The 26,762-nt window shown below is 42.7% G+C and overlaps 2 protein-coding genes and 2 pseudogenes across 3 annotated transcripts; 1 reads left to right on the plus strand and 3 right to left on the minus strand.

Annotated features, from left to right (window-relative positions):
• Positions 1–2,572: 2,572 nt before the first annotated feature.
• LOC115117762 (tubulin alpha-1C chain) lies at positions 2,573–7,910 on the minus strand. The gene is made up of 4 exons (XM_029646258.2): positions 7,796–7,910; positions 6,324–6,546; positions 6,070–6,218; positions 2,573–5,987 (listed from the first exon to the last, which is right to left on the minus strand). The coding sequence occupies exons 1-4, from the start codon at positions 7,796–7,798 to the stop codon at positions 5,013–5,015; spliced, it is 1,350 nt and encodes a 449-aa protein (XP_029502118.2). The 5' UTR covers positions 7,799–7,910; the 3' UTR covers positions 2,573–5,012.
• Positions 7,911–8,373: 463 nt separating this feature from the next.
• Positions 8,374–10,959, minus strand: LOC115132469 (tubulin alpha chain-like; annotated as a pseudogene).
• Positions 10,960–11,564: 605 nt separating this feature from the next.
• LOC115132468 (tubulin alpha chain) lies at positions 11,565–18,902 on the plus strand. Of its 2 annotated transcripts, none has more exons than XM_029665152.2 (4): positions 11,565–11,729; positions 17,255–17,477; positions 17,586–17,734; positions 17,838–18,902. In XM_029665152.2, the coding sequence occupies exons 2-4, from the start codon at positions 17,357–17,359 to the stop codon at positions 18,816–18,818; spliced, it is 1,251 nt and encodes a 416-aa protein (XP_029521012.2). In that variant the 5' UTR covers positions 11,565–11,729; positions 17,255–17,356; the 3' UTR covers positions 18,819–18,902. The 2 variants fall into 2 exon arrangements, with proteins under 2 accessions (XP_029521012.2, XP_029521011.2); XM_029665151.2 differs by lacking the exon at positions 11,565–11,729 and adding an exon at positions 16,258–16,394.
• A 59-nt stretch (positions 18,903–18,961) lies between these two features.
• LOC115132650 (melanocyte protein PMEL-like) lies at positions 18,962–25,332 on the minus strand (annotated as a pseudogene).
• Positions 25,333–26,762: the final 1,430 nt, after the last annotated feature.

Consider the following 26,762-nt stretch of genomic DNA (forward strand, 5'->3'; position numbering starts at 1 on the left):
GGTGTAATGTCTACTGTATGTAAACTGTCTTCTGTTTGTCTGATCAAAAGTAAGGTAAAGCACCCTATTTTATGCTTTGACTTCAATAAAAGCATGACTCAATGGAGTCACAGTGACAGACGTGGGCGGGTGGGGGGTCAATTCTGTCAAAACAATTGGGGAACACTTTGTAAAGATTTTGAGAGGGTAATTATTTGAACAAATGGGTTTGCTTTGTTAGAATGTAATTGTGAGCAGTTGTTTAGGGATTTTGTTGGTCTGTATGTTTGAGTAGGTCACACTATTTAAAATGCATTTCATTCAGAACAAACAGCTTGCGCTTCAAAATCAATTAAGCAGATTTTCCTCCCAATTTTTGTAAGCATCTGGGCACTGTTTGTTTGTGTGTGTGTTTTTGTACCTTTTTGAAGTACACCTATTTTAATCTACGAAAGTATTGTGTTGTTGCATTTTTGAGTAATATCCAATCCCACATATATATTTTTGTTGTTGTTGTAGAGTCAATGAGATTATACCTCATGTTTGGGGGAGAGAGGAAAATGTAGCGTATTTTAATTGAGAGCACTCTGAGATTGTGTCTAAATCATTAGAGATTGTGTCTAAATCATTATTCCTAGCTTTAGTTTCCCTATTGTCCCAAAAGGTTGTCTTCGCCTCGAAAGATGATTGATAAATAAGTTGAAAAATATATTTGAGATAAGGTACTCTTGCCAGTTTCCTGGTAATGTAAAAGAGGACTCAGATCTATTTCCTTACTGTTTCAACTCCCCGCTATGGACCATGAACTTATATCATGGTCATAACTGCATAAGACTCCCTACCAGTTTCCTTACTCTCCATGACATTATTTTGTAAAACATCAAATGTTTCTGTAACATATTTTCATTACAATAATACACTAAAGAGGCCCACAATCAGAAGTGACTTTAGTTTGACCCAGCAGCCAACATGTATTTATTTTTAAAAGCTCTTAGATGTAATGTCCCCTGTTTAGGGGACCTGCGTGGTTCTGGTACCGGTTTCGACCGCCATTTTCACTTATAAATCAATCTGTGGACACCATAGATTGAAATGGCTTGCATTGAGTGATAGCCCTGGTTCCCACGGACACCATATTATATGTTCTGAGTGTGTGTGACGAAGGATGTGAAATCTGAAACCACTTGAATCTGGGATGCCCCTCCTTCCATTTAATGCGCTCTCCCGAACTGTCCATCAAATCCTGGCTGAACATTATGTCAAAACAACTGACAAAGCACATGCCTGCAATCCGTACATCATAGCGCACCAGGAGAGTGGTTTCATCACTAGCATATTCAGAGATCGATTTACAGCCATTCATCTGAAATCATTCATGTATTTTAAAGAAAAAAACACTTTCTCTTTGTCATAGACAAATACTAATATGTGAAGAAATATTAACAAGTTCAGGAAGCAAAGCTAGAACTCTGTGAGATGTTCACTGTGATGAGTGCAGATGTTTTGATCAAGAGAGACCTATAGAAAGTTGCACATTTTCTCTAACACTAAACATACAAATACAGTACACTAGATTACCAAAAACATGTGGAGACCTGCTCGTCGAACATCTATTTTCAAAATCATGGTCATTTGTATGGAGTTGGTCCCCCCTTTGCTGCTATGACAGCCTCCACTCTTCTGGGAAGGCATTCCACTAGATGTGGGAACATTTCTATTGGGACTTGCTTCCATTCAGCAACAAAAGCATTAGTGAGATCAGGCACTGATGTTGGGCGATTAGGCCTGGCTCGGAGTTGGCGTTACAATTCATCCCGAAGGTGTTCAATGGGCTTGAGGTCAGGCCTCTGTGCAGGCCAGTCAAGTTCTTCCACACCACCGATCTTGACAAAACATTTCTGTATGGAACTCACTTTGTGCACTGGGGCATTGATATGCTGAGACAGGAAAAGGCCTTCCCCAACGTTGGAAGCACAGAATCATCTAGAGTGTCATTGTATGCTGTAGAGTTAAGATTTTCCTTCACTGGAACTAAGGGGCCTAGACTGAACCATGAAAAACAGCCCCATACCATTATTCCTCCTCCACCAAACTTTACAGTTTGCACTATGCATTGAGGAAGGTAGCGTTCTCCTGGCTTCCACCAAACCCAGATTCGCTCGCTGGACTGCCAGATGGTGAAGCGTAATTCATCACTCCAGAGAATGCGTTTCAACTGCTCCAGAGTCCAATGGAGGTGAGCTTTACACCACACCAGTCAATGCTTGGCATTGCAGATGGTGATTAAGGCTTGTGTGCGGCTGCTTGGCCATGGAAACCCATTTCATGAAGCTCCTGACGAACAGTTATTGTGCTGATGTTGCTTCCAGAGGCAGTTTGGAAGAGGCACTCAGTACCGAGTGTTGCAACCGAGGACAGACAATTTTTACACTCTTCAGCGCTTTATGGTCCCGTTCGGTGAGCTTGTGTGGCCTACCACTTCGCCAGCCATTGTTGCTCCAAGACGTTTCCACTTCACAATAACAGTACTTACAGTTGACTAGTGTAGCTCTAGCAGGGCAGAAATTTGACCAACTGACTTTTTGGAAAGGTGACATCATATGACAGTGCCACAATGAAAGTCACTGAGCGTTTCAGTATAGGCCATTCTACCGTCAGTGTTTGTCTATAGAGATTACCTTATCTACATAAGTATTCAGACCCTTTGCTATGAGACTCGAAATTGAACTCAGGTGCATCCTGTTTCCATTGATCATCCTTGAGATGTTTCTACAACTTGATTGGAGTCTACCTTTGGTAAATTCAATTGATTGGACATGATTTGGAAATGTACACGCCTGTCTATATGTGGTCCCACAGTTGATTGTGCATGTCAGAGCAAAAACCAAGCTATGAGGTTGACGGAATTGTCTGTAGAACTCCGACACAGGATTGTGTCGAGGCACAGATCTGGGGAAGGGTACCAACACATTTGTGCAGCATTGAAGGTCCCAAGAACACAGTGGCATCCATCATTCTTAAATGGAAGAAATGCGGAGCCCCCAAGACTCATCCTCTTCCAAACTGAGCAATCGGGGGAGAAGGGCCTTGGTCAGGGAGGTGACCAAGAACCTGATGGTCACTCTGACAGAGCTTCAGAGTTACTCTGTAGAGATGGAATAACCTTCCAGAAGGACAACCATCTCTGTAGCATTCCACCAATCAGGTCTTTATGGTAGAGTGGCCAGACGGAAGAAACTCCTCAGTAAAAGGCACATGACAGCCCGCTAAAGGACTCTCAGTCCATGAGAAACAAATTCTCTAGTCAGATGAAACCAAGATTGAACTATTTGGCCTGAATGCCAAGCATCACGTCTGGAGGAAACCTGGGACCATTCCTACTGTGAATCATGGTGGTTGCAGCATCATGCTGTGGGGATGTTTTTCAGCTGCAGGGACTGGGAGACTAGCCAGGATCGAGGGAAAGATGAAAGCAGCAAAGTACAGAGAGATCCTTTATGAAAACCTTCATTTTCAATACATTCAGGACTTAATCCATTTTAGAATAAGGCTGTAACATAACAAAATGTGGAAAAAGACAAGGGATCTGAATACTTTCCGTTTGCACTCTATATGTTATTTTCTTCACGGGGCACATACTTGCACATGACTAATGATCTACAGTATATATTGTTGTTTTCATCCTTCTGGTCTCATGACATCAGACCCACGTGAAGCCCCTTGCTCATATATGTCTATTTTATCAAAATCGGGGGATAGCTTTGACCGGGACCTGGACACAGGTCCAAGCAACTGTCAAGCCAACACCTTAACTGTTATGCCACAAGGTTCAAACCTCTTGAAGAGGTTGCTAGGCAGGTAACAACAATATAATTGTAAACGAGCCTATAGCATGTTTTGCATCTGCAGTCGTCCTGTTTAGGTCCAATCTAGACACATTGGGAACAGTATTTTTAAACCCCACCTGTCCTGTCCCACAGCTTGACAGATCTCCCCCATGACAGGGCAGGGTATGAATACCAGGACCTATTTTAGATCAGGGCTGTGAACTGGGACTGGGCTCTTCTCAGGCCTAGCTGGCTTTCACATTGGTAAATTGGAGAGTACATTTCACAGTTCACATCTCCAATTCACAATGAATGTAGATAACATAGAATGTAATATTCTGCATGTATTATTTGTTTGCATCCTGAGGGTGAGAAAATGCAGAGTCTAGGTCTACCCTCTATGCATTTATGGCTGTGATTTTCTGAGTGTGTTGTTTTAATACTACCTTCATGGTATTTTGTAGCGTTCAGGAAAGTATTGATCTGTTGAGGTATGTATTGGGAATTGTTGCCCGTTCATGTTCACAGAAGGAAATGGACATGTATTTATTGCACAACACTGCCCTCTAGACATGAAAGTGGTTAGGTAGCAAAGCAAACTAACAAACACAAGCACCACTCTTTTAAAGAAAAGGTCTCATGACAAAGTTCAATACTGAAATGATTTAAACTTTAAATTCTTTAAGTTAGTAGTTAAAACAACTCATTTCTAGATTATTATGAATCCATAATGGACAGCAGCGCTGAGGGAGGAAAGCTCATAATAATGTCTGGAATGGTGTCAAGCACGTGGTTTCCATGTGGTTGACACCATTCCATCCATTATTATGAGCTGTCCTCCCCTCAGCAGCCTCCACTGATAAACATTATTTGAAATTTTGTGACTGTTAACAGTGTTCCTAGAAACCAATGAATTTGTCTAAGCCACCTATATAAGAATACACACAAGGGAGAGGATTATAAACTAATGGTATGAACACCTCTAAAGGGGAACCTGAAAATTACAACAAGTAAACATGTAGTTTTCCATACAATGTACATTTCTTGTCAAAATTAAAGTGCTTTTTGACTGAGGTTAGGAGTGTAGTGGATGGAAATAATAGAAAATGTGGATCTATGAAAAGGGAGAATGAACGGATAAAGGTGGATATATGGAAAAGAGAAATGAAAGAAGAGGGTGATAAAGAGTTTGAAAGACAGCCATTTCTAATACTCTTCCCCGTCCTCATCTCCTTCACCGCTGTCACGTCCCACCTCTTCATAATCCTTCTCCAGGGCTGCCATGTCCTCTCTGGCCTCAGCAAACTCTCCCTCCTCCATACCCTCACCCACATACCAGTGCACAAAGGCACGTTTGGCGTACATCAGGTCAAACTTGTGGTCAAGCCGAGCCCAGGCCTCTGCCACAGCAGTGGTGTTGCTCAGCATGCACACAGCCCTCTGGACTTTGGCCAGGTCTCCTCCAGGGACCACAGTGGGAGGCTGATAGTTGATGCCAATCTTGAAACCAGTTGGACACCAGTCAACAAACTGAATGGAACGTTTAGTCTTGATGGTGGCAATGGCAGCATTGACATCTTTGGGCACCACGTCACCACGGTATAGAAGGCAGCATGACATGTACTTGCCGTGACGAGGGTCACATTTCACCATCTGGTTGGCTGGTTCAAAGCAGGCATTGGTGATCTCAGAGACAGTTAACTGCTCATGGTAAGCCTTCTCTGCAGAAATAACTGGGGCATAGGTGGCCAGAGGGAAATGGATACGGGGGTAGGGCACCAAGTTGGTCTGGAACTCTGTCAGATCAACATTAAGGGCACCATCAAATCGAAGGGAAGCAGTGATGGAGGAAACGATCTGGCTAATGAGCCTGTTGAGGTTGGTGTAAGTAGGACGCTCAATGTCGAGGTTCCTACGGCAGATGTCATAGATAGCCTCATTATCCACCATGAAGGCACAGTCAGAGTGCTCTAGGGTGGTGTGGGTGGTCAGGATGGAGTTGTAGGGCTCCACCACAGCTGTGGACACCTGGGGAGCTGGGTAGATGGAGAACTCCAGCTTAGACTTCTTGCCGTAGTCAACAGACAGGCGCTCCATCAGCAGGGAGGTGAAACCAGAGCCGGTCCCACCTCCAAAGCTGTGGAAAACCAGGAAGCCTTGAAGGCCTGTGCACTGGTCAGCCTGAGGAGAGAGAGAAACACATCAATGGAAGGGCATGTAGTTGATAACATATTTTACTGATATTTTCATTCATCAAACCAACCAGTTTGCGGATCCTGTCCAGCACCAGGTCGATGATCTCTTTGCCAATAGTGTAGTGTCCACGAGCGTAGTTGTTGGCAGCATCCTCTTTGCCAGTGATGAGCTGTTCAGGATGGAATAACTGGCGATAGGTCCCAGTTCGCACCTCATCTGAGGAGAGAAAATGAGCAGCTCATGGAGGAGCTCAATACCACAAAAGCAAAAAATCATATCTAACAACCACCTTTGACTCAATGTAGGAAACATAAAGCTTACCAATAACTGTGGGCTCCAGGTCCACAAACACAGCCCTGGGGACATGCTTTCCAGCCCCAGTCTCACTGAAGAAGGTGTTGAAGGAGTCGTCTCCTCCTCCAATGGTTTTGTCACTGGGCATCTGTCCGTCTGGCTGGATCCCATGCTCCAGGCAGTAGAGCTCCCAGCAGGCATTGCCAATCTGGACTCCAGCCTGACCCACGTGGACGGAGATGCACTCTCGCTGTGGAAAGAGAGTTGTTTACGACTTTCTCAAACCAATAACTACTTTTCATTTGAAAATCGATCAAATATGAACTATACACATAAGTTCAGTTATAGTCAAAAGTTCTACTGTACAATCTTCTGAAAGAACTACTGGGCACAGATGTCAATTCAACACCTATCCCAAGTTGGTTCAACGTAATTACATTGAAATTATGTGGAAACAACGTTGATTCAACCAGTGTGTGCCCAGTGGGCAAACTGTTATATCTGAGTACATCTTTGGGCACAATAGACAATTGTACCAAAACATTCATCTAAAACTGGAATAGCAACGACAATATTTAATTTGTTCAAAAATGCCAATAGGATTGTTTGTTCTACATTATTCTTAGCAACTCTGTAGGGGAGGAGAGGGAGGAGAGGTGTGGGCACAGGGCATGACAGAAAATGCTTTCATTGTAGAAGAAGATAGGCTACCGGCTTAAACCAGAACACATGGGGACGCATCACCTGACTGAAGAAACAAGTGATCAGCTGTTGAACAGACAAACAGACAGTGTTTTTGAAGCCAAATGTCCGACATAGTTTACTGTGGGTGGTTCATTTGACAAATCATTCCCATCTGACCAACACAATGCATTTTACTTCAAATGTATTTAGTAGACCTTTAATGCTAACCAAATCTATTTTAGTATGCAATGTTAAATCAAGGTATTTAATATTGCATTAAAAAATGTAATAGCATATCAGCAAAGCAGTTTGAACTTTAATATCATCAGAAATTCAGAAATATCTCATGAAATATTTGAGTTCTAAATTCATTTTACAGGATAGACTTGCCTAATCATTACGTATAGCCTAGTTCATAAACGAGGCAATTATTTGAATATATTATGAGTGTCAATGACCGAGTTTACCTTTACCTCTACAATAAGTCCTCTTCCCTGGGTTACTTCTAATGCAGACAATCCAGACATCAAAGCAGAGAGAGATGTCACTGATAAATATGCCTCTAAGCAGAGACATCCATTTTGACATCAAGTTTTGTTAGAGTAGTTGACTGGAATTATCAACATAATTGTGACTGTTTATCATTTTGGTTTGGGTTAGGCTACAAAACTAAATCTGTGTAAGAGTATGACTTTAAAAATCATTTTAGTCGAATTGACGAAGTGTGTTGAAGAAATAAAATAGAAACAGCCTTCATCCGAACACTGAGACAAAATGAATGAAAGCAACAATAATAGTATTTGTTTTATACTCACCATGTTTAAGCTGAGAAGATTCAAGATTTGGTGCGGAGAAAATGAATCTTCTTTTAGTTCAACACTTACAGGCAGACCTTTAGGAGTCTGTTGTAAGAAGTCAGTGTGATACCAAATTCGGTGGGTGGGGCCATTTATAGTTCCACGATACAGTGGACAGACAGGCTTTGTTGAAACTGATTGGAAGATCTTATGATATGCCTGGTCCCAATTGGCTATCAGAGTAGAATACTACACAGTATCTCATAGGCATGTTGAAACTCTGCATGAGGGTTTTTCTCTGATATAAGTGTAAGCATCTTCAGAGCCTACTTGTGCAAGTTGAAGTAACACTGTATAACTGCAGTTATATGTCCAAAATATTCCCATTCACTGTAGTATGCTGTATCCAGTGATTTTGCAGTTCAACTGCAGTACTACAATTTCAGAATTCATATGTCACCAAATTATTAAGATTTTACTACATTGTAACTGCAGTATATTTTTTAGTTGCCCTTATCCAGAGCAGCTTAATTAAAGGAACAACTAGGATTAAGTGCCTTACTCAAGGGCACAATGATACATTTTTCACCTAGTCAGCTCTAGGATTCAAACCAGCAATCTTTCACTTAGTGGCCCAACGCTCATTTAACCGCTAGGCGATCTGCCTCCAAGGTCTATTGAATGCAGATTCCTCTACTTCCGGTAAATATGTTGGTTTTGAAAACATAGATAAATAATTCATGAAATAGTATGCAACAAAACATATACATGGGAAACAATTTCAACACATTTTATTGGTGAATCTTCAATGAGACTCGTTTTTTCCCCTGTGACTGTCACTATGTGTTTTAAACCTAAACAAGCAACAATAAAATATGAAACCGTAAAAATAAATGCATTGCTTTTTTTTTATTGTGCTTTTATAAGATATGGGAGCCAGAGGCATCCTTGCATGAACACTCAGTATTCCTCTCCATCCTCCTGTCCATCACCCTCTCCAGAGTCAACCCCTTCCTCTTCATAATCCTTCTCCAGGGCTGCCATGTCCTCTCTGGCCTCAGAGAACTCTCCCTCCTCCATACCCTCACCCACATACCAGTGCACAAAGGCACGTTTGGCGTACATCAGGTCAAACTTGTGGTCAAGCCGAGCCCAGGCCTCTGCCACAGCAGTGGTGTTGCTCAGCATGCACACAGCCCTCTGGACTTTGGCCAGGTCTCCACCAGGGACCACAGTGGGAGGCTGGTAGTTGATGCCAACCTTGAAACCAGTTGGGCACCAGTCCACAAACTGAATGGAAAGTTTGGTTTTGATTGTTGCAATAGCCACATTGACATCTTTGGGCACCACATCGCCACGGTACAGAAGGCAACAAGCCATGTACTTGCTGTGGCGAGGGTCACATTTCACCATCTGATTAGCCGGCTCAAAGCAGGCATTGGTGATCTCAGAGACAGTTAACTGCTCATGGTAAGCCTTCTCTGCAGAAATAACTGGGGCATAGGTGGCCAGAGGGAAATGGATACGGGGGTAGGGCACCAAGTTGGTCTGGAACTCTGTCAGATCAACATTGAGGGCACCATCAAATCGAAGGGAAGCCGTGATGGAGGAAACGATCTGGCTAATGAGCCTGTTGAGGTTGGTGTAAGTAGGATGCTCAATGTCGAGGTTCCTACGGCAGATGTCATAGATAGCCTCATTATCCACCATGAAGGCACAGTCAGAGTGCTCTAGGGTGGTGTGGGTGGTCAGGATGGAGTTGTAGGGCTCCACCACAGCTGTGGACACCTGGGGAGCTGGGTAGATGGAGAACTCAAGCTTGGACTTCTTGCCGTAGTCAACAGACAGGCGCTCCATCAGCAGGGAAGTGAAACCAGAGCCGGAGCCACCTCCAAAGCTGTGGAATACCAGGAAGCCCTGGAGGCCAGTGCACTGGTCAGCCTGAGAAGAAAGAGAAACCCATTAAAAAAAAGGATAACACAATACATAATTTATTAATTTTGTTAATTTAAAAAAATGCTGTAATTCACTTGTTCATTAAACTCACCAGTTTGCGGATCCTGTCCAGCACCAGGTCGATGATCTCTTTGCCAATAGTGTAGTGTCCACAAGCGTAGTTGTTGGCAGCATCCTCTTTGCCAGTGATGAGCTGTTCAGGATGGAATAACTAGCGGTAGGTTCCAGTGCGCACCTCATCTGAGGAGAGAAGAACAGCAGCTCGTGAGAAGCAGAACACTCAGAGAAAGGGGTGTTCTAAAAGAGTTATTCTACAGGGACGAGGGTTCTACATGGAACCTTTTTCATCTGAGGAGAGCAGCAGATAATAAGGGGATAAATGGCAAGAAAGCAATAAATACTTTCTACCACACCGCTTTGACTCAATTCCTATTCAATAAGAAACAGAAATCTTACCGATGACTGTGGGCTCCAGGTCCACAAACACAGCCCAGGGGACATGCTTTCCAGCCCCAGTCTCACTGAAGAAGGTGTTGAAGGAGTCATCTCCTCCGCCGATGGTTTTGTCGCTGGGCATCTGTCCGTCTGGCTGGATCCCATGCTCCAGGCAGTAGAGCTCCCAGCAGGCATTGCCAATCTGGACTCTAGCCTGACCCACATGAACTGAGATACACTCAAGCTGTGGAGAAAACATAGGCCTGTTTAGTCTGGACAACTTTTCTATACATTCAGAACATCTTGAAAATAAATCACAGAGAGGTGTAATGTTCTCAAAAGAAGTTGTAAGAGAGTTAAGTATGTTTTCATGTAGGTTTGTTTTGAAAGAAAGGCAACGCCTTAGGAATTGCTCTGTGCTAGGCATTCATGTATCAGTGTAGACTTTATATGGTAGTTACGTTCTAACAGCCTTCACAGTATCAGAATCTCTCAGATAATAATAATAGCTCTATAATAATATGCTACATTATCCAGAATAATTTCTCTCCTGAGGGGTATTCTGGTCCTCCATCACCGGCAACATACATTTTTGATGACTATGATGCATGCTGACAGTGCATTTCAGCAAACGAGGATAATGTTTCTTTGGGCGTAAGGCATTCGATAAGAACACTGTGCATCCTCCATTTCGATCTATTAAGCTAAATTATCCCACTGCAGTCGGGGATGAGAAAGGAAGCGGTGAACATATCGAAGACCGTGCAATTTTATTTACATAAACACCGGGACAAAACGGAACCGGTTGGCACCGTAGAGATACATTAAATTGTTCTAGCCTATTTCATTTTATTGTTGGCACCCCTAGTGGTTGGCACATTCTACGGAATTCCGTTCACATCACAACCTTCCTAACCCCGGTTTTGTCTGGGACATTACGCCATTATACTAACATGCGCTCGAATCTGGTATTTCATGTTATATTAGGCACAGACATAATTTGAGCAGAACAGAAGTCTGCCTTGGATATATATTTAATACTAATGCTATAATAAAAATTTCCTATAGAATCAAATGAAACACTTAACAAAATATATATATATAATAACAATAATAGCTGTTTATGCATAAACGGTTCTAAATCAGGTTCTTATTAAAGAGTTTGATATAAATGTCACATTTTTCAAATATACAATTTAAAATGATTCAGTAATTAAATGTAAATACAATAAAAACAATCTTACCATATTTATTTTTGTTCGGCTCCTCGATAGGGCTTACAATATGACTGCAAGGGAGTCGATGTACAGTGCGTGTGCTTGGCGGGTGAGCGCGTTCCTGTAAGACGTAGAGTCGCAAGCTAGCGCGAGGACGCGCCCTTTGAAAGGAGGGAGTAGTGTAACGACCCTGGGTTTATAACCGCGGAAAACGATCCTGCCGCACGAATAAGCTTTTGCGGCACAGTCGATAGCGCGCCGGACCTCGGGCTAGAAGGTGGAGGGTTCGAGACCTGCTCCCTGCCTGTTTCATTACAATATGTTCCAGACTGGACCAATTTAACGTGAGTTCTTGCTTGTCATAGAACTACTGTCTGCGATAGAGGTCAAATGACTCAATTCTAGATCTAAGACAGGGAGAAACAGACACTCAACCTCCCTGGCTCCATCCGTTGCTAGGTAATGAATACGTTGCTTGGATACAGGCCTACTATCCACATAAAGCGTCTTTATCTCTTAGTCACATGACCAAGCTTGAATAACAGCACTAATGGGGAGGAGGACAGAGCTGCAACAGTGGGGGGTGTGACTGAGGCTTTCCTCCCAGACAGTCCCTACCCCATTCCATGTTTTATTTTCGCTCATCCTGCGTTCAATGAAACAGGGACAATACGGTTTTCTCTATGTAGTATGTGCTGGAATAGAACAAAATGTAGTGAAAAACAAGCATGCTGGCAGATACCCATGGACTTCCAGTCATTGCGCTAACTAACGCTAGTTAGCACTGGCTTGCGAAACTGCCTCTTTACTTCCTTCACACTGGGCATAGAGACAACATTCATACAACATTCATCCACGAGTTCATCTGACTCTGGATAAGTAGATAAAGGGCTTCATTGGCAAAATCCCGAAGTATCTCTGCAGTGGAATGACAACAATCAGTAAGCAAATAAAAAAATTCACAGTCAACAATATGCTTATTTTTCAAAAGTGGCTTGTAGTATCATTCTCTTTCATTCAATAGAGAAGCTTAAACTTGTTCATAGAGATTATCAGTAGGCCCAGAGGCGTCATGCTCATAGCGCACAGGGGCACGTGCCCACTCAGATTTGTACTGTTTAATAATAATTATAATACTGTAATACTACTAGCCACCTGGCAATTTTCTGATGAAGAAAAGTATTCTAGATTCTTCAGCTCTTAGCAATTTTCGGAGCCAATCTCCAACCATCCATTCTTAAGCAAAATTCTGGAGAATTTGGTTTTCAAACAGCTAAACCAACTCCCTCACGACGCCAGGACAGCGGAGTCAATCACCACCTTCCGGAGACACCTGAAACCCCACCTCTTTCAGGAATACCTAGGATAGGATAAAGTAATCCTTCTCACCCCCCCCCCCCCCCCTTACTAGATTTAGATGCACTATTGTAAAGGGGCTGTTCCACTGGATGTCTTAAGGTGAACGCACCAATTTGTAAGTCGCTCTGGATAAGAGCGTCTGCTAAATGACTTAAATGTAAATGTAAATGTTTTTTTTTAAGTGCCAACTGCAAATGAATTACTTAAAAATCATACAATGTGATTTTCTCGATTTTTGTTTTAGACTCCATCTGTCACAGTTGAAGTGTACCTATGATAAAAAATTACAGACCTCTACATGCTTTGTAAGTTGGAAAACCTGCAAAATCGGCAGTGTATCAAATACTTTTTCTCCCCATTGTATGTTACTCCTTGGCAACGTTATCAGAAAGCACAGCATTGATTTTCACTGCTGTACAGACAATACACAATTTTGTATTTCTTTGTCACCAGAGTATTATAGTTCCACGGATAAATTATTAGACTTTATTAGTGATTTAAATACTTGAATGGCTCACAACGTCCTCCAGCTAAATCAAGACAAGACCGAGGTACTTATTGTTGGAGCCAAAGCACAGAGAGAGAATTTAGCTGCACATTTGAATTCACAGACAATAAAGATAAAATACCAGGTAAACACCTAGGTGTTATTTCAGATTCTGAACTCAATTTCAAATCACACATTAGTCATTTTACCATAATAGCTTTTTACCACCTGAGGAGCATTGCCAAAGTGTTTCTCAGGTGGTAATGGACGAGTCTCTCTGATACATGTTTTTATTACAAGCAGGCTTGTCTACTGTAATGCTCTCCTGTCTGGGATACCCAAGAAAGCCATTGGTCAACTGCAAAACATACAGAATGCATGGGTACTGACCAAGACCAGACAGAGAGCACACATTACAGAGGTGTTAAGGTCTCTGCAGTGGCTGCCTGTGAGTTTTAGAATTGATTTAACGATTCTTCTATTACTTCTACTTGTTTTTTTACTGTAGTACATTGTGTTGCATTCAATGTCTGAAATGTGCTGTATAAATAAAGCTTGATTTGATTTGAAGTTGGCTTTAGCTAGCCCAGATAGGTTCCCAATCTCCCAACCTCTTAAAAACTAGCTACCAAGAAGCCATTTCAGGCTATCAAGTTATAGTAGCTACCTGCTGGGCACACACTGATTGAATCAATATTATTTCCACATAATTTCAATAATAATTACATTGAGCCAACATGGAATTGACATCTGTGCCTAGTGAGTCTAACTATCTTAGCTGGCAAGCCTTGCTGGCAAGGTTGGTAGACTTTAGAAAATCAAGTAATAACTAAATGTACTGAATAAGACTCACAATCCTTCAATCTGTTACCCAGATTTTAGCATAGATGCAGAAGAGCATACAGTATTTATTTGTAAAAAAAGAAACACCAGTCAGGACGATATAGACCGCTCAAGAGGTATGTTTAGATATGCAGAGACAAATATACCTATTTTTTACTTAGAATTAAGCATAATGCTAACTTCTCCAACTTCCGGACATTTTTTACATATCAGTCATTTACCAGAAGCTCTGGACTTAAAGTGTATACATTTTCATACTTTTCCCCCTGCACTGGTCCCCTGTGGGTCCCCTGTGGGAAACGAACCCACAACCCTGACATTGCAAACGCCATACCAACTGAGCCACAAGGGCCAGCCCCCACTTTTAGTGTAAGAGTTGTTTGATAAGACCGCCTGAAATGTCAGCCTGTTTAGGTGGAATGGAGTTTTGGCCTGCCTGATGACGTCACCAGGCGATAAATAAGTTAATAGACCAATAAGAAAGAGAGTTACAAACGTCTCTGCCAATAACAGCTAGTTTTCAGTTTTTCCTGCAGGGAGGCCCTGCTCAGACCCCTCCCAGGTAGTCCGAGCAAAATTCTTGCTTGATAAATAAATAAGCTATTTTTGTTTATTTTTGATCATTTAAATCGAAAAAAATAACAGTAAGGTACTTAAGTGTTACCCAGAAATTATTTTATATTGAGATACTACCAATTTCTACAATGGACCTTTAAAGGAAAAGTGTGCACATTCCATGGAGGACCACTCCCATCTCAAACACTCCACCCTCTTCTCGCTTGCAACTGTTTAATGTCAGGCTCCTCCTTGTCCCTCAGCTGTTGGGGAATGAGGACCTTCTACTGGAACATTTTTCATGGGGCCACACGTCTTGTTCTGCCTAAATCACACTTACACTTACTGTATTACCCCACACTTTACATCTTTGTTGCTTGGTAAGCCCTCCAGTGAGCAAAACTGATTTAAAATATGTAATTTCAACCATTTTTGCTCACTGGGTGGGCTATATTTAGAAAATTTCAAATTTAAGCTCTAAATAGCTATTTGTATTTATTATGGATCCCCATTAGCTGCTGCAGTAGCAGCAGCTACTCTTCCTGGGGTCCAGCAAAATTAAGTCAGTTTATACAATTTTAAAACATTACAATACATTCACAGATATATACAACTAGTGTAGTTTGTGTCACAGATGCTTTTGAGTGGATTTTGGAGAGACTGTATCGAGGCGACAATTCACTTTGTAGTACATTACTTTGTAGTACAAACTGATGTAAACTTTAATTTAAATAGCTGCCAGACAAATTCCAGTATTCAGGATAGTCTGACAAAATGCAGGATTTTCAAGCATCGGATGTTGTGTAATCCTTCTGGGGATCATGAGTATCATGATGTACGCTCGGATTACCAAAATGCACTTGCAGAGACCTGAGCCCTAAAAGTCAATACATGTTTGGTCATCGTGGGTATTGAATTTGATAGATGGGTTGAAAGAAAAACGGATTACTTCCTTAACATACATACACTACGGCCAGCACAGTGCATTTAGCAGCAAGACACTGTGATCACGTGATCAGCCCAGATGGATGACATCATCATTGCAGAGAGTCTAGGACAAAGAGGAAAGAGAGATAGGAGGAGGATAGTGAGAAGGATTGGCTCCTAATTCTGCCATTCTACATGATTTATCCGGTACTGTTCCACAAAATGACTTTGGATGCAAATCTATATATAACCATACTTAAAAATGTGGGTATTTGTTTTAGGTATGGTGATATTGCCAGTTTTTTTTTTGTTGATCATTCTGACATGGCTTCCACGGTCACTCCCATTGATTTGTCATCAATTATAATGATAAAGCTGTCCCTACATCTAAACATTGGATTGCTCACTTTCAATGGTATCCGTGATAAGATGCATTTTTAATTGGGGTGAACTGTCCCTTTAAACGGGGTGACAGGACATCCTTTACGGTAAATCCACTACCTTCCCATTCATTCCCTCAGTTGGAGAAAATATGTTTTCTCCTGACATAACATTTATTTATTTTTGTTCAATCGCAAAGCACAATGAGAAAAATATCAAACAAACAAAAAGCTTCGTTTTAAAAACGTAAATGTCAGCCTCATACAGGCACATTACATAGTGTGCACTGGCTGTGCATAAATCTGGGAGCGCCGCCCCTCTTCATCAGCAGTTGTTGCGTCGGCGCTGACGGGCAGAGCATACAGTACACCCATTAATTCAGACACAAATAGAGATCTCTCTGCGTAGGCTATTTCTTTGTATTTTCCCTTATTTTCGATCCTCCTCAGAAAAAATGGTAAGTCATGTAGTTTTTCAGCAATAATAAGCCTGAAATAATTACGTGTTTGATGTTTTCTGTTGAGAATTTCTCAAATGATGAGACAATCACTACACGACCGTATAGTGGCTAAAATAGGTCGATTTTTATTGTATCGGTCAATGAATTCGAAATAGGGGCGAATTTGCAACATCTTGGTGTTGCTAACCCATTTTTAAATGACGAATTGAGTTGGACTGAATCAACGCGTTTGGGATAGGTATTGCATGCTATTTCGGTTTATCACAAGGCTATTACATAAAGTGGTAGACTAATTGAATTGAGGATGGAATGAAAGAACAAAGCACTACATTTAGAATGCATACTTTTTTGGTAGCTATTGAACACAGTTGAATTGTACAGTATTCATCAAATACAGCAGCATTTAATTATCTATCCAGGTAATGGATATAAAATTGGAATAAAATGGGATTCTATTCTTAAAGGCATCCATTGTGTTGCTAGGTGGGAGAGGGCAGACTAGGTGGGGACAGAAGGGGAATATATGTCTCTACTGTAACATGTGTCTACAGTTGTAGACTGTAACATATGTAAATGTTAATATGTCTAGTTTAACCCTGAAAATAAACCTATTCCACTCCAGCTTCCTTTTAATTCCTTAGTGATGTAATATGACCTCATTGTCAGCTTAGTAATGGTCATAGGTGTAAATGGCAAGATTCCTCTGCACATCAGTTGATGTGTCTCTATTGTAACTGTTCTCTAGTTTACATGTAGCCTAACCATTCTTCCACTAGGTGGTGTTTTTGCCAATTGTACATTTTTGTCAAATGTATTGTAATTCTGTTACACTACATGTTTTTCCATTTATTTTCCAGCGTGAGTGTATCTCTGTCCATGTGGGTCAGGCTGGAGTCCAGATTGGCAATGCCTGCTGGGAGCTCTACTGCCTGGAGCATGGGATCCAGCCAGACGGACAGATGCCCAGCGACAAAACCATCGGCGGAGGAGATGACTCCTTCAACACCTTCTTCAGTGAGACTGGGGCTGGAAAGCATGTCCCCAGGGCTGTGTTTGTGGACCTGGAACCTACAGTTATTGGTAAGATTTCTGTTTCTCTTTTAATTGAAACAAGGGTATGTAAAAGAGGTTTTCCTTTGCTTTTTTGCTATTGAGCTCCTTAATGAGCTGCTCATTTTCTCTCCTCAGATGAGGTGCGCACTGGGACCTATCGCCAGTTATTCCATCCTGAACAGCTCATCACTGGCAAAGAAGACGCTGCCAACAACTATGCTCGTGGACACTACACTATTGGCAAAGAGATCATCGACCTGGTGCTGGACAGGATCCGCAAACTGGTTGGTTTGATGAATGAATGAATGAAATATTTTATCAACTATCTGATCATAATGTGGACATCTTTTTCTGCCCATTTATTGATGTGTTCCTCTTTCTCCTCAGGCTGACCAGTGCACAGGCCTTCAAGGCTTCCTGGTTTTCCACAGCTTTGGAGGTGGCTCCGGCTCTGGTTTCACCTCCCTGCTGATGGAGCGCCTGTCTGTTGACTACGGCAAGAAGTCCAAGCTGGAGTTCTCCATCTACCCAGCTCCCCAGGTGTCCACAGCTGTGGTGGAGCCCTACAACTCCATCCTGACCACCCACACCACCCTAGAGCACTCTGACTGTGCATTCATGGTGGATAATGAGGCTATCTATGACATCTGCCGTAGGAACCTCGACATTGAGCGTCCTACTTACACCAACCTCAACAGGCTCATTAGCCAGATCGTTTCCTCCATCACTGCTTCCCTTCGATTTGATGGTGCCCTCAATGTTGATCTGACAGAGTTCCAGACCAACTTGGTGCCCTACCCCCGTATCCATTTCCCTCTGGCCACCTATGCCCCAGTTATTTCTGCAGAGAAGGCTTACCATGAGCAGCTCTCTGTCTCTGAAATCACCAATGCCTGCTTTGAGCCGGCCAATCAGATGGTGAAATGTGACCCTCGCCACGGCAAGTACATGGCTTGCTGCCTTCTATTCCGTGGTGACGTGGTGCCCAAAGATGTCAATGCTGCCATTGCCACCATCAAGACCAAGCGTTCCATTCAGTTTGTCGACTGGTGCCCAACTGGTTTCAAGGTTGGCATCAACTATCAGCCTCCCACTGTGGTCCCTGGTGGAGACCTGGCCAAAGTCCAGAGGGCTGTGTGCATGCTGAGCAACACCACTGCTGTGGCAGAGGCCTGGGCTCGGCTTGACCACAAGTTTGACCTGATGTACGCCAAACGTGCCTTTGTGCACTGGTATGTGGGTGAGGGTATGGAGGAGGGAGAGTTCTCTGAGGCCAGAGAGGACATGGCAGCCCTGGAGAAGGATTATGAAGAGGTAGGGGTTGACTCCATTGAGGGTGAGGGAGAGGAGGAGGGAGAAGAGTATTGAAATGACCCTGCAGGCAAGCCATTGTCAAACACTTACGGTTGCATGATCTTATTATTATACCTAATAAAACATTGAATTAAATTAGCTATTTGTGCTCTTGGACTTTATTCACCACCTTATCTTGACAAAAATAAAGACATTAGTACAGTTTTGGGGGGGGATTTTAATGGGGACTTCACAGTAGTTTACAATACTATTCACTGATAAAACTTCCACTATAAACATTTGAGGATGCACATTTAAGTTTGATGGTAATAAGCCAAATTATATCCATTAATGAACTTTCAGTTAAAAAATAAATGTATAAAAAATCAATTAAAGAAAAAGCAAAACATTTCAGATGACAGATGTTTCTATGCTGTTGTGTATTTGGCAGTTGAATGGGTTGTTTTCCATTCACACCAGCCTGTCATCGAGCAGTGGGCTGTTCTCTATAAGGTCCCATCGACTCAGAAGGTTCCAGAACAGTAGAGGCCCAGAGCTCCAACCAGGACTGCTCTCAGCGCTCTGGGAGGTGGAGCCAACCACAGACTCCTCCTTCAGAGGAAGGTAGGCTTTGAATCGTCTGTGGAACAAAAGGACAATTATTAATTACATTCCAAGGCTCACTTACACAAATATGTCAATCTCAATGTGACTCATCTGGTAAAATAAAGGATGAAAAGGTCATGAGAAAAGTGTTATCAATTGTACAATATGCTGCATACAGTTGCCCTGAGACAAGGCTATACAGTGTAGACACCATAGGGGTAATGTCTCAAGCAAGCTGAAAAGGTTATACCTTGTGGTGATATGGAACTCTTCAGAGAGCTGTGAATAGAGTAGACCAATGCTGATTTGTGACTCACTTGTAAGTGTAGGCCATGGTTCCTGTGACCAGGGCAACGATCAGGACCCTCATTACCATGGCTACAGTGCCAGCTGAGGACAGACTGGAACCTGCCACCAAAAAACCCAAACAATAATTTATGTAAAACAACTTAATATAACATCATATTACAATATATTAATTATATTATTTCCAATAACAATAGGTGTTGGACTGAAGGTGTTGGACTGATTGTCCCAGGGACCCAGATTCAAGACGTGGCGAGGCAGATGTGCAGAGCAGACATCTTACAGTACATACCCACGGTCACGCTATATTTGGCGCTGGTGACTGCCAGACTGACATTGTTGGTCATGGACACGTTGATACAGAAGATGCCGGAGTCATTGAAAAAGTGACGCAGTACCAGCTGGCACTCATTAGAGGGGGCCACTGTGTTACACATGGTGTGGATGGGCATAAAACAGTCTGCATCGGACACCACCGTGCACACCTCTGTGGGAAGGCTGGGTGGAGAATAGACACAGGGTCAGAAACACTTGTTGAAACTCTAAGGACCGGATTCCTTTGCTATTTATTTTTAGATGTGATATGTTTTATGACTGCCTCTCTGAGGACAATACAGTTTTCTGAATCTGAATTCCCTGACCCAGACTAATCCTGGACTAAAATGCAAGAATGATTTTAAATCCAGGATTAGGATTAATCTGAGGCACAGGCGGCTGGTTTCAATTTAAACCGGGAGGACGGGCTCATAGTAATGGCTGGAACGGAGTGAATGGAATGGTATAAAACACATTAAGCACAAGGTTTTCATGTGTTTAATACTATTCCATTTACTCCAATCCAGCCATTATTATGAGCCTTCCTCCCCTCAGCAGCATCCTGTGATCTGGGGCAATGAAACTGATCCTAGTGCCTAAGTGGTGGAATATAGGTCTACATACCTAGTGGATTTGTCTGTGGATCATGATTCTGCTTAGGGAAATAATAAATGGTGTGATTGTCTGAGACAGTCTCCCTTAATTGGGTCTGAAGAAGGAATACTCACCTCCCTTGGCAGGTGACAGTTAGATCCACTACGTTTCGTTCAACCTCAGATTCATCCATCTTGATCACAGCATTGTCCACTTGCACTATCTTCAAACTCTCAATGCCCTCTGAAGACAAAGACAGAAAGATGGGCCTTAAAATAATCCTGAATGTAAATCAAATACAATAATAGGATGGAGATTTACATGTTACATGTTACTCTTTAATTATTTCTTATTCTTATCTCTTGCTTTTTTAAGGTATTTTCTTGAAACTGCATTGTTGGTTAAGGGCTTGTCAGTAAGCATTTCACTGTAAGGTCTGTTGTATTTGGCGCATGTGACAAATAAAATTTGATTTGATTTATTTAGAGACAGTGGACTTACCAACGATGTCAATGCCAGTGCAGAAGGACCCATAGCGATAGATCACACAGTCATCATCCTTGGGTTTGTCATTGGCTTCACGCTTAACAACTATCCACACGGGAGATGGCCTGTAGCAGTCTGTCCTGTATCAGGAGAAACAACAATGGATTCCAGTTACTAAATTGAAAATCCAATAATCTAAAGTACATTAGATGAACAGTTAATTTGCTTAATTAATCAGTTAAAATGAATATGTTACATGTTTAGAACATACAGTACCTGCTGGCTCTAATTCCTCAGCAGCAGGGACAGTTGGAGTGTCAGGATAAACTTGAGAAGGTATCTTTGTGTCCCGAGCGGTGGAGGCTCCCTCCTCAGTGATGTCCTCTGTGTCAGTCTCAGCGGGAGCTGATGGGCCTACATTTATTGTAGCTTCCTGTGTGGCCACCATCACTGGAGCAGCAGGAGCTCCCACTGGAGGTAGAAACAGGACTACTACATGTTCTATTTTCTTTGTCAATCCTGGCATAGCCTACATATTGAGTGAATCTCAAAAGTATTTTCCATGATTCCCCGCATCCTCTCTTCTTGAAGACACTAAGGATGCAAAGAATCCAAGTTAAGACTTTAGAAATTCACTTCTGGACTAAAGCGCTTCAAGATAAGAATGACCTGTTGTGCCGGCTGGGTTTGCAGGCCCGATGGTGACAGCATTACCAGTGGGGTTGACACCAGCTGGTGTGGCACATGCTTTATCAGGGATAACGGCCTGTACGACCACCTGGGGCTTGAAGCCACCAGCCACTATATAGGTGTGGGTGACAGTCAGCTCTCTGGAGATGAGCGCCCCGCTGCTGTCACCAAAGTCCCAGTTGTAGGTGATGTCGGCGTCACTCAGGTACTCGCTGGGGTCGTGGAGGCTGATGGTGAAGGCTATGGCTCTGTTCTGGACGAAGCTCAGGTCTGCCTCGTTGATGTTGTTCACTTGCGTCATCGAGACTGCGAAGGGGATTTGATCTAAAGATATAGAGATGGAGAAAAACCCTCAGACACGCATCTTATTTTTCAAGTCAGCTGCTCATACATTCATCCATTAATTAGTTTGTCCATTCATTCATCCATTTATGACACTAACCAGTGATGGAGAACTGTATAGAGGCGTATCCCAGAGGGATGAACTTCTCATGGCTGCGGTAGTGGTAGATTACAATGTCCACGATGTAGGAACCCAGAGGGACATCGTCTGTCCCAATGGTGAGGGAGGAGGATGGGCCATCAGACACCTGCCAGTACTGACCTGTAAAGCAAAGAAAATGGCTTATTACATGCTTATAACAGTGTTATTACAGGTTTATAACATCTTTGGCAGACATTAAGTAAAACATGAATTATGTAGGCCCTAATAGGTGAGAGTGGTCGCAGCTGCACTTTACCCCATGTCTTCCATACAAACACATATGTCACCACCCTTCTTGAAGGGTGTTCCGTCAGGAAAGACATTATTCCAGTCCATGTTTTGTGCAGGATACACTGGCTCAGACTGATGGAAATTTGTTCCTGGAGGAAAACAGGGCGAGTGTTGGTTTCTGCTTTGTCTTAAGACAGAGGAGTATGTATTATGAATTACACTATATATACAAAAGTATGTGGACACTCCTTCAAATTAGTGTATTCGGCTATTTCAGCCACACTCGTTGCTGACAGGTGTATAAAATCGAGCACACATTCACACAATTTCCATAGACAAACATTGGCAGTAGAATGGCCTGTCCTGAAGAGCTTTGTGACTTTCAACATGGCACAGTCATAGGATGCCACCTTTCCAACAAGTCAGTTCGTCAAATGTCTGCCCTGCTAGATCTGCCCCGGTCAACTGTTAGTGCTGTTATTGTGAAGTGGAAACGTCTAGGAGAAACAACGGCTTAGCCGCGAAGTGGTACGCCACACATAAAATTAGTCTGTCCTCGGTTGCAATTCTCAATACCGAGTTCCAAACTGCCTCTAGAAGCAACGTCAGCACAATAGTCATTTGTCTGGAGCTTCATGAAATGGGTTTCCATGGCCAAGCAGCCGCACACACAAGCTTAAGATCACCATGCGCATTTGCCAAGCGTAAAGCTCGCCACCATTGAACTCTGAAGCAGTTGAAACGCGTTCTCTGGAGTGATGAATCATGCTTCACCATCTGGCAGTCCAACTGACACATCTGGTGTTGGCGGATACCAGGAGAATGCTACCTGCCCGAATGCACAGTGCCAATTGTAGAGTTTGATGTAGGAGGAGTAATGGTCTGGAGCTGTTTTTCATGGTTCGAGTTAGCCCCCTTAGTTCAAGTAAAGGGAAATCCTAACGTTACAGCATACAATGGCATTCTAGACAATATTGTGCTTCCAACTTTGTGGGAACAGTTTGGGGAAGGGCCTTTCCTGTTTCAGCATAACAATGCGCCCGTGCATAAAGCGAGGTCCATACAGAAATGGTTTGTCGAGATCGGTGTGGAAGAACTTGACTGGCCTGCACAGAGGCCTGACCTCAACCCCATCGAACACCTTTGATATGAATTGCAACGCCGACTGTGAGCCAGGCCTAATCGCCCAACATCAGTGACCGACCTCACTAATGCTCTTCTGGCTGAATGGAAGCAAGTCCCCGCAGCAATGTTCCAACATCTAGTGGAAAGCCTTCCCAGAAGAGTGGAGGCTGTTACAGCAGCAAAGGGGGGAACAACTCCATATTAATGCCATGATTTTGGAATGAGATGTTTGACAAGCAGGTGTCCACATACTTTTGGTGATGTAGTGTATGTAGAAAAAGAGAACGTAGTATTTAACCTCAAAATGTAATGTTTGCAGACAGCAACATGGCACTGTAGGCTCCAAATGGGGGGAAAAAAACAATACAAATACTGTAGTCTCTCTCGTGACAGACTTAAGTAACAATAGCTGGCTAGAAACCAGCATTCGTGCAATATTTGGTTCCGATTGCCAAGATTACTGTATAAGTGACAAAAGACCCTCATATGGCCAAAAGCTTGGGAATGAGGTTACCAGAACCCTGATCTTGTTCACCAGACATGGGATGAGGTTACCAGAACCCTGATCTTGTTCACCAGACATGGGATGAGGTTACCAAAACCCAGTCAGTCCTGGAGGAGGACTTACCATTGACGGTGCAGTTCTCAGCCCATCTCACTGGACCATTTTTATCCCCCCCCCCACACACACACACACACACACACATTGGGAAATCCTGGTGAGCCACAGCCTTAAATGAGGAATAAATCCCTTTTGTAAATTTAAAAAATACTTTCTTGAAAACATAAATGTAGATATGCCTGGATTATCTGGTATACATAATGATATCCAGAGTGGCTGTACTTACTTGCTGTAGCAGATGAAAAAAGTGCCAGCACCAACACTGCAAGAGCTGTCCCTCTCCTCATGTCCTAAGTGTGCACGCTTCCTTTCCACCTTAAATATGAAACATCCCTTTTCTTCTCCTGCACTGCAGGTCGGAACAAACTCACAAAAGCATTGTGATTACTGGCTTTATAAATGCTCTAATCTCTGACATAACAGCAGTAGTACTAGGCCCCTCCTACCCCACTGAAACCTGTGATCCCACCTCCCCAAAGGCACTTGTGACCTATCTGGTTTTGCTAGAACAGTAAAGGAGGGCTCACTTATGTAAAGGCACACAATGAAATGGAGATTGAAATGTATTTTACATGCACATTTTAGGTTGACCTTTGTAGACCATGTGTACAAGATTTCAGAAGATACCTGAGTGTAAGAAAGAAGTTGAACTTGTCTGGTGACACAGGGAGTGATATTATTTGGGGAGTGACGTCCACCAATCCAGTTAAAAGTAAGACATGAATAGAAGAGAACACACCTGTTGTGATTATTTCCCATTAGGCTGTGCAGAGTCTTGGGACTTCTGTCTATTTCTGTCTTCTTTATCTTAATTTGTTTCCATACTGTAGCCTTATAAACTCACTATTACCTACACATCTTCATGAGTGAATTTAGATTCATACTGTATTTGTTAATCTGATTACGGATGGGTGCAACAACTTGTGAAATCAGCAGTCTACCTTCCCAAGGCATTGAGCTAATAAAGCTGCATACAAACATGGCCTCTTTCTTGCTTTCTTGAGTAAGGAAGCTCCAAAATGCAGGTGTTTCAGCCTAGCTCAGTGCTTTCTGTGGTGGTGGGGCATCCAGCGGGAAGTACAGAGCGTAGGGATTGGTTATGTTCTCTAGTTGCACTGTGATTGGCTCAGTGTTCTGGCACTCTTGGGGACACTACGTCACCGCAAAATATACAGGGACCGCTAGAAAGTTCAAAATCCCTTGGGTGCTGCCATAGATTTACATTAGACGTGCCCATCCAAGAAGGCTCAAGGTCATTGGCCACAGAAAAAATTATGTCAAATCATGTTATATATTTTTTATATTTTACCCCCTTTATTCTCCCCAATTTTGTGAAATCCAATTGGTAGTTAAGATCTTCAATCAGATGTATTTATAGAGCCCTTTGTAAGGGATTTCCTCCTCTTCTTCCGAAGAGGAGAGGCGAGAAGGATCGGAGGACCAATATGCGGCGTGGTAAGTGTTCATGGTTCTTTAATCAGAGAAACTATACATGAACAGAATACAAAAAACAAGAAACGTGAAAACCCGAAAACAGTCCCGTGTGGCACAAACACTGACACAGGAGACAACCACCCACAAAATACTCAAAAAATATGGTTGCCTAAATATGGTTCCCAATCAGAGACAACGAAAAACACCTGCCTCTGATTGAGAACCACTCTAGGCAACCATAGACTTAGAGTTTAAAACAGGGCCAAACACCCACTTTGCCAAAGCACAGCCCCCACACCACATTTACATTTACATTTAAGTCATTTAGCAGACGCTCTTATCCAGACCACTAGATGGATATCTTCAACCACCAACTTACTATCCTGAGACAAGGCCGAGTATAGCCCACAAAGATCTGACCGAAGTTAGCTTGCAAGCCCCCGGCCCGCCAGAAGGAGTCGCTAGAACACAATGAGACAAGGAAATCTTCCCGGCCAAACCCTTCCCTAACCACGCAGAGCCAATTGTGCGCCGTCCCATGGGGTTCCTGTTCACGGACACTGTGACACAGCATGGGATAAAATCCAAGACAGCAGTGGCACCTCAGCACTGCGATGCAGTGCCTTAGACAGCTGCGCCAAAATCACGCTATATCTACTGTAGCTTTGATTGGACTGATCATGTCAACATCATACCTTAAAAATCTTAGCTAGCAAGCTAGACAAGCAGCCATCTTCATGAATCAAGTCGAGAATCTACTGGCAAATCCTTTTCAATCTTTGTGATATGAAGAGAAATTATAGATAAAACGTATATCAGTGCTCATCGGCCATTGGACATTACACAACATGTTGGAAATCACAAATTCATCATGAGCGGTTTGGAAGGAATCAGTGGCTAACTGCAAGTGTTGCAAAGCAAGCATTATTTTGCTTCCCCTGCTATTCGGTGGAGAGGGTGTGTGGCCTCCTTTTCCAAGCTTAAAAGGATAAACATTCACATGCAACACCATGGGCCAGAAAAGGTTGAATATATTGGTGTGACCTCTGCTGAGTTCAAAACAACTGGAAACTCAGAACTGGGAAATCTCATATTTCAGTGAGTTCAAGACAACTGGGAACTCGGA

This window comes from Oncorhynchus nerka, linkage group LG7 (genome assembly GCF_034236695.1).
Source record: "Oncorhynchus nerka isolate Pitt River linkage group LG7, Oner_Uvic_2.0, whole genome shotgun sequence".
Lineage (NCBI taxonomy): Eukaryota > Metazoa > Chordata > Actinopteri > Salmoniformes > Salmonidae > Oncorhynchus > Oncorhynchus nerka.

Coding starts and splice junctions, on each gene's coding strand:
- LOC115117762 (XM_029646258.2), bottom strand. Junction 6,219..6,323: donor CCTGGAGCCCACAGTTATTG/GTAAGCTTTATG, acceptor TTCTCTCCTCAG/ATGAGGTGCGAACTGGGACC. Junction 5,988..6,069: donor TGGACAGGATCCGCAAACTG/GTTGGTTTGATG, acceptor CTCTCTCCTCAG/GCTGACCAGTGCACAGGCCT.
- LOC115132468 (XM_029665151.2), top strand. Junction 17,478..17,585: donor CCTGGAACCTACAGTTATTG/GTAAGATTTCTG, acceptor TTCTCTCCTCAG/ATGAGGTGCGCACTGGGACC. Junction 17,735..17,837: donor TGGACAGGATCCGCAAACTG/GTTGGTTTGATG, acceptor CTTTCTCCTCAG/GCTGACCAGTGCACAGGCCT.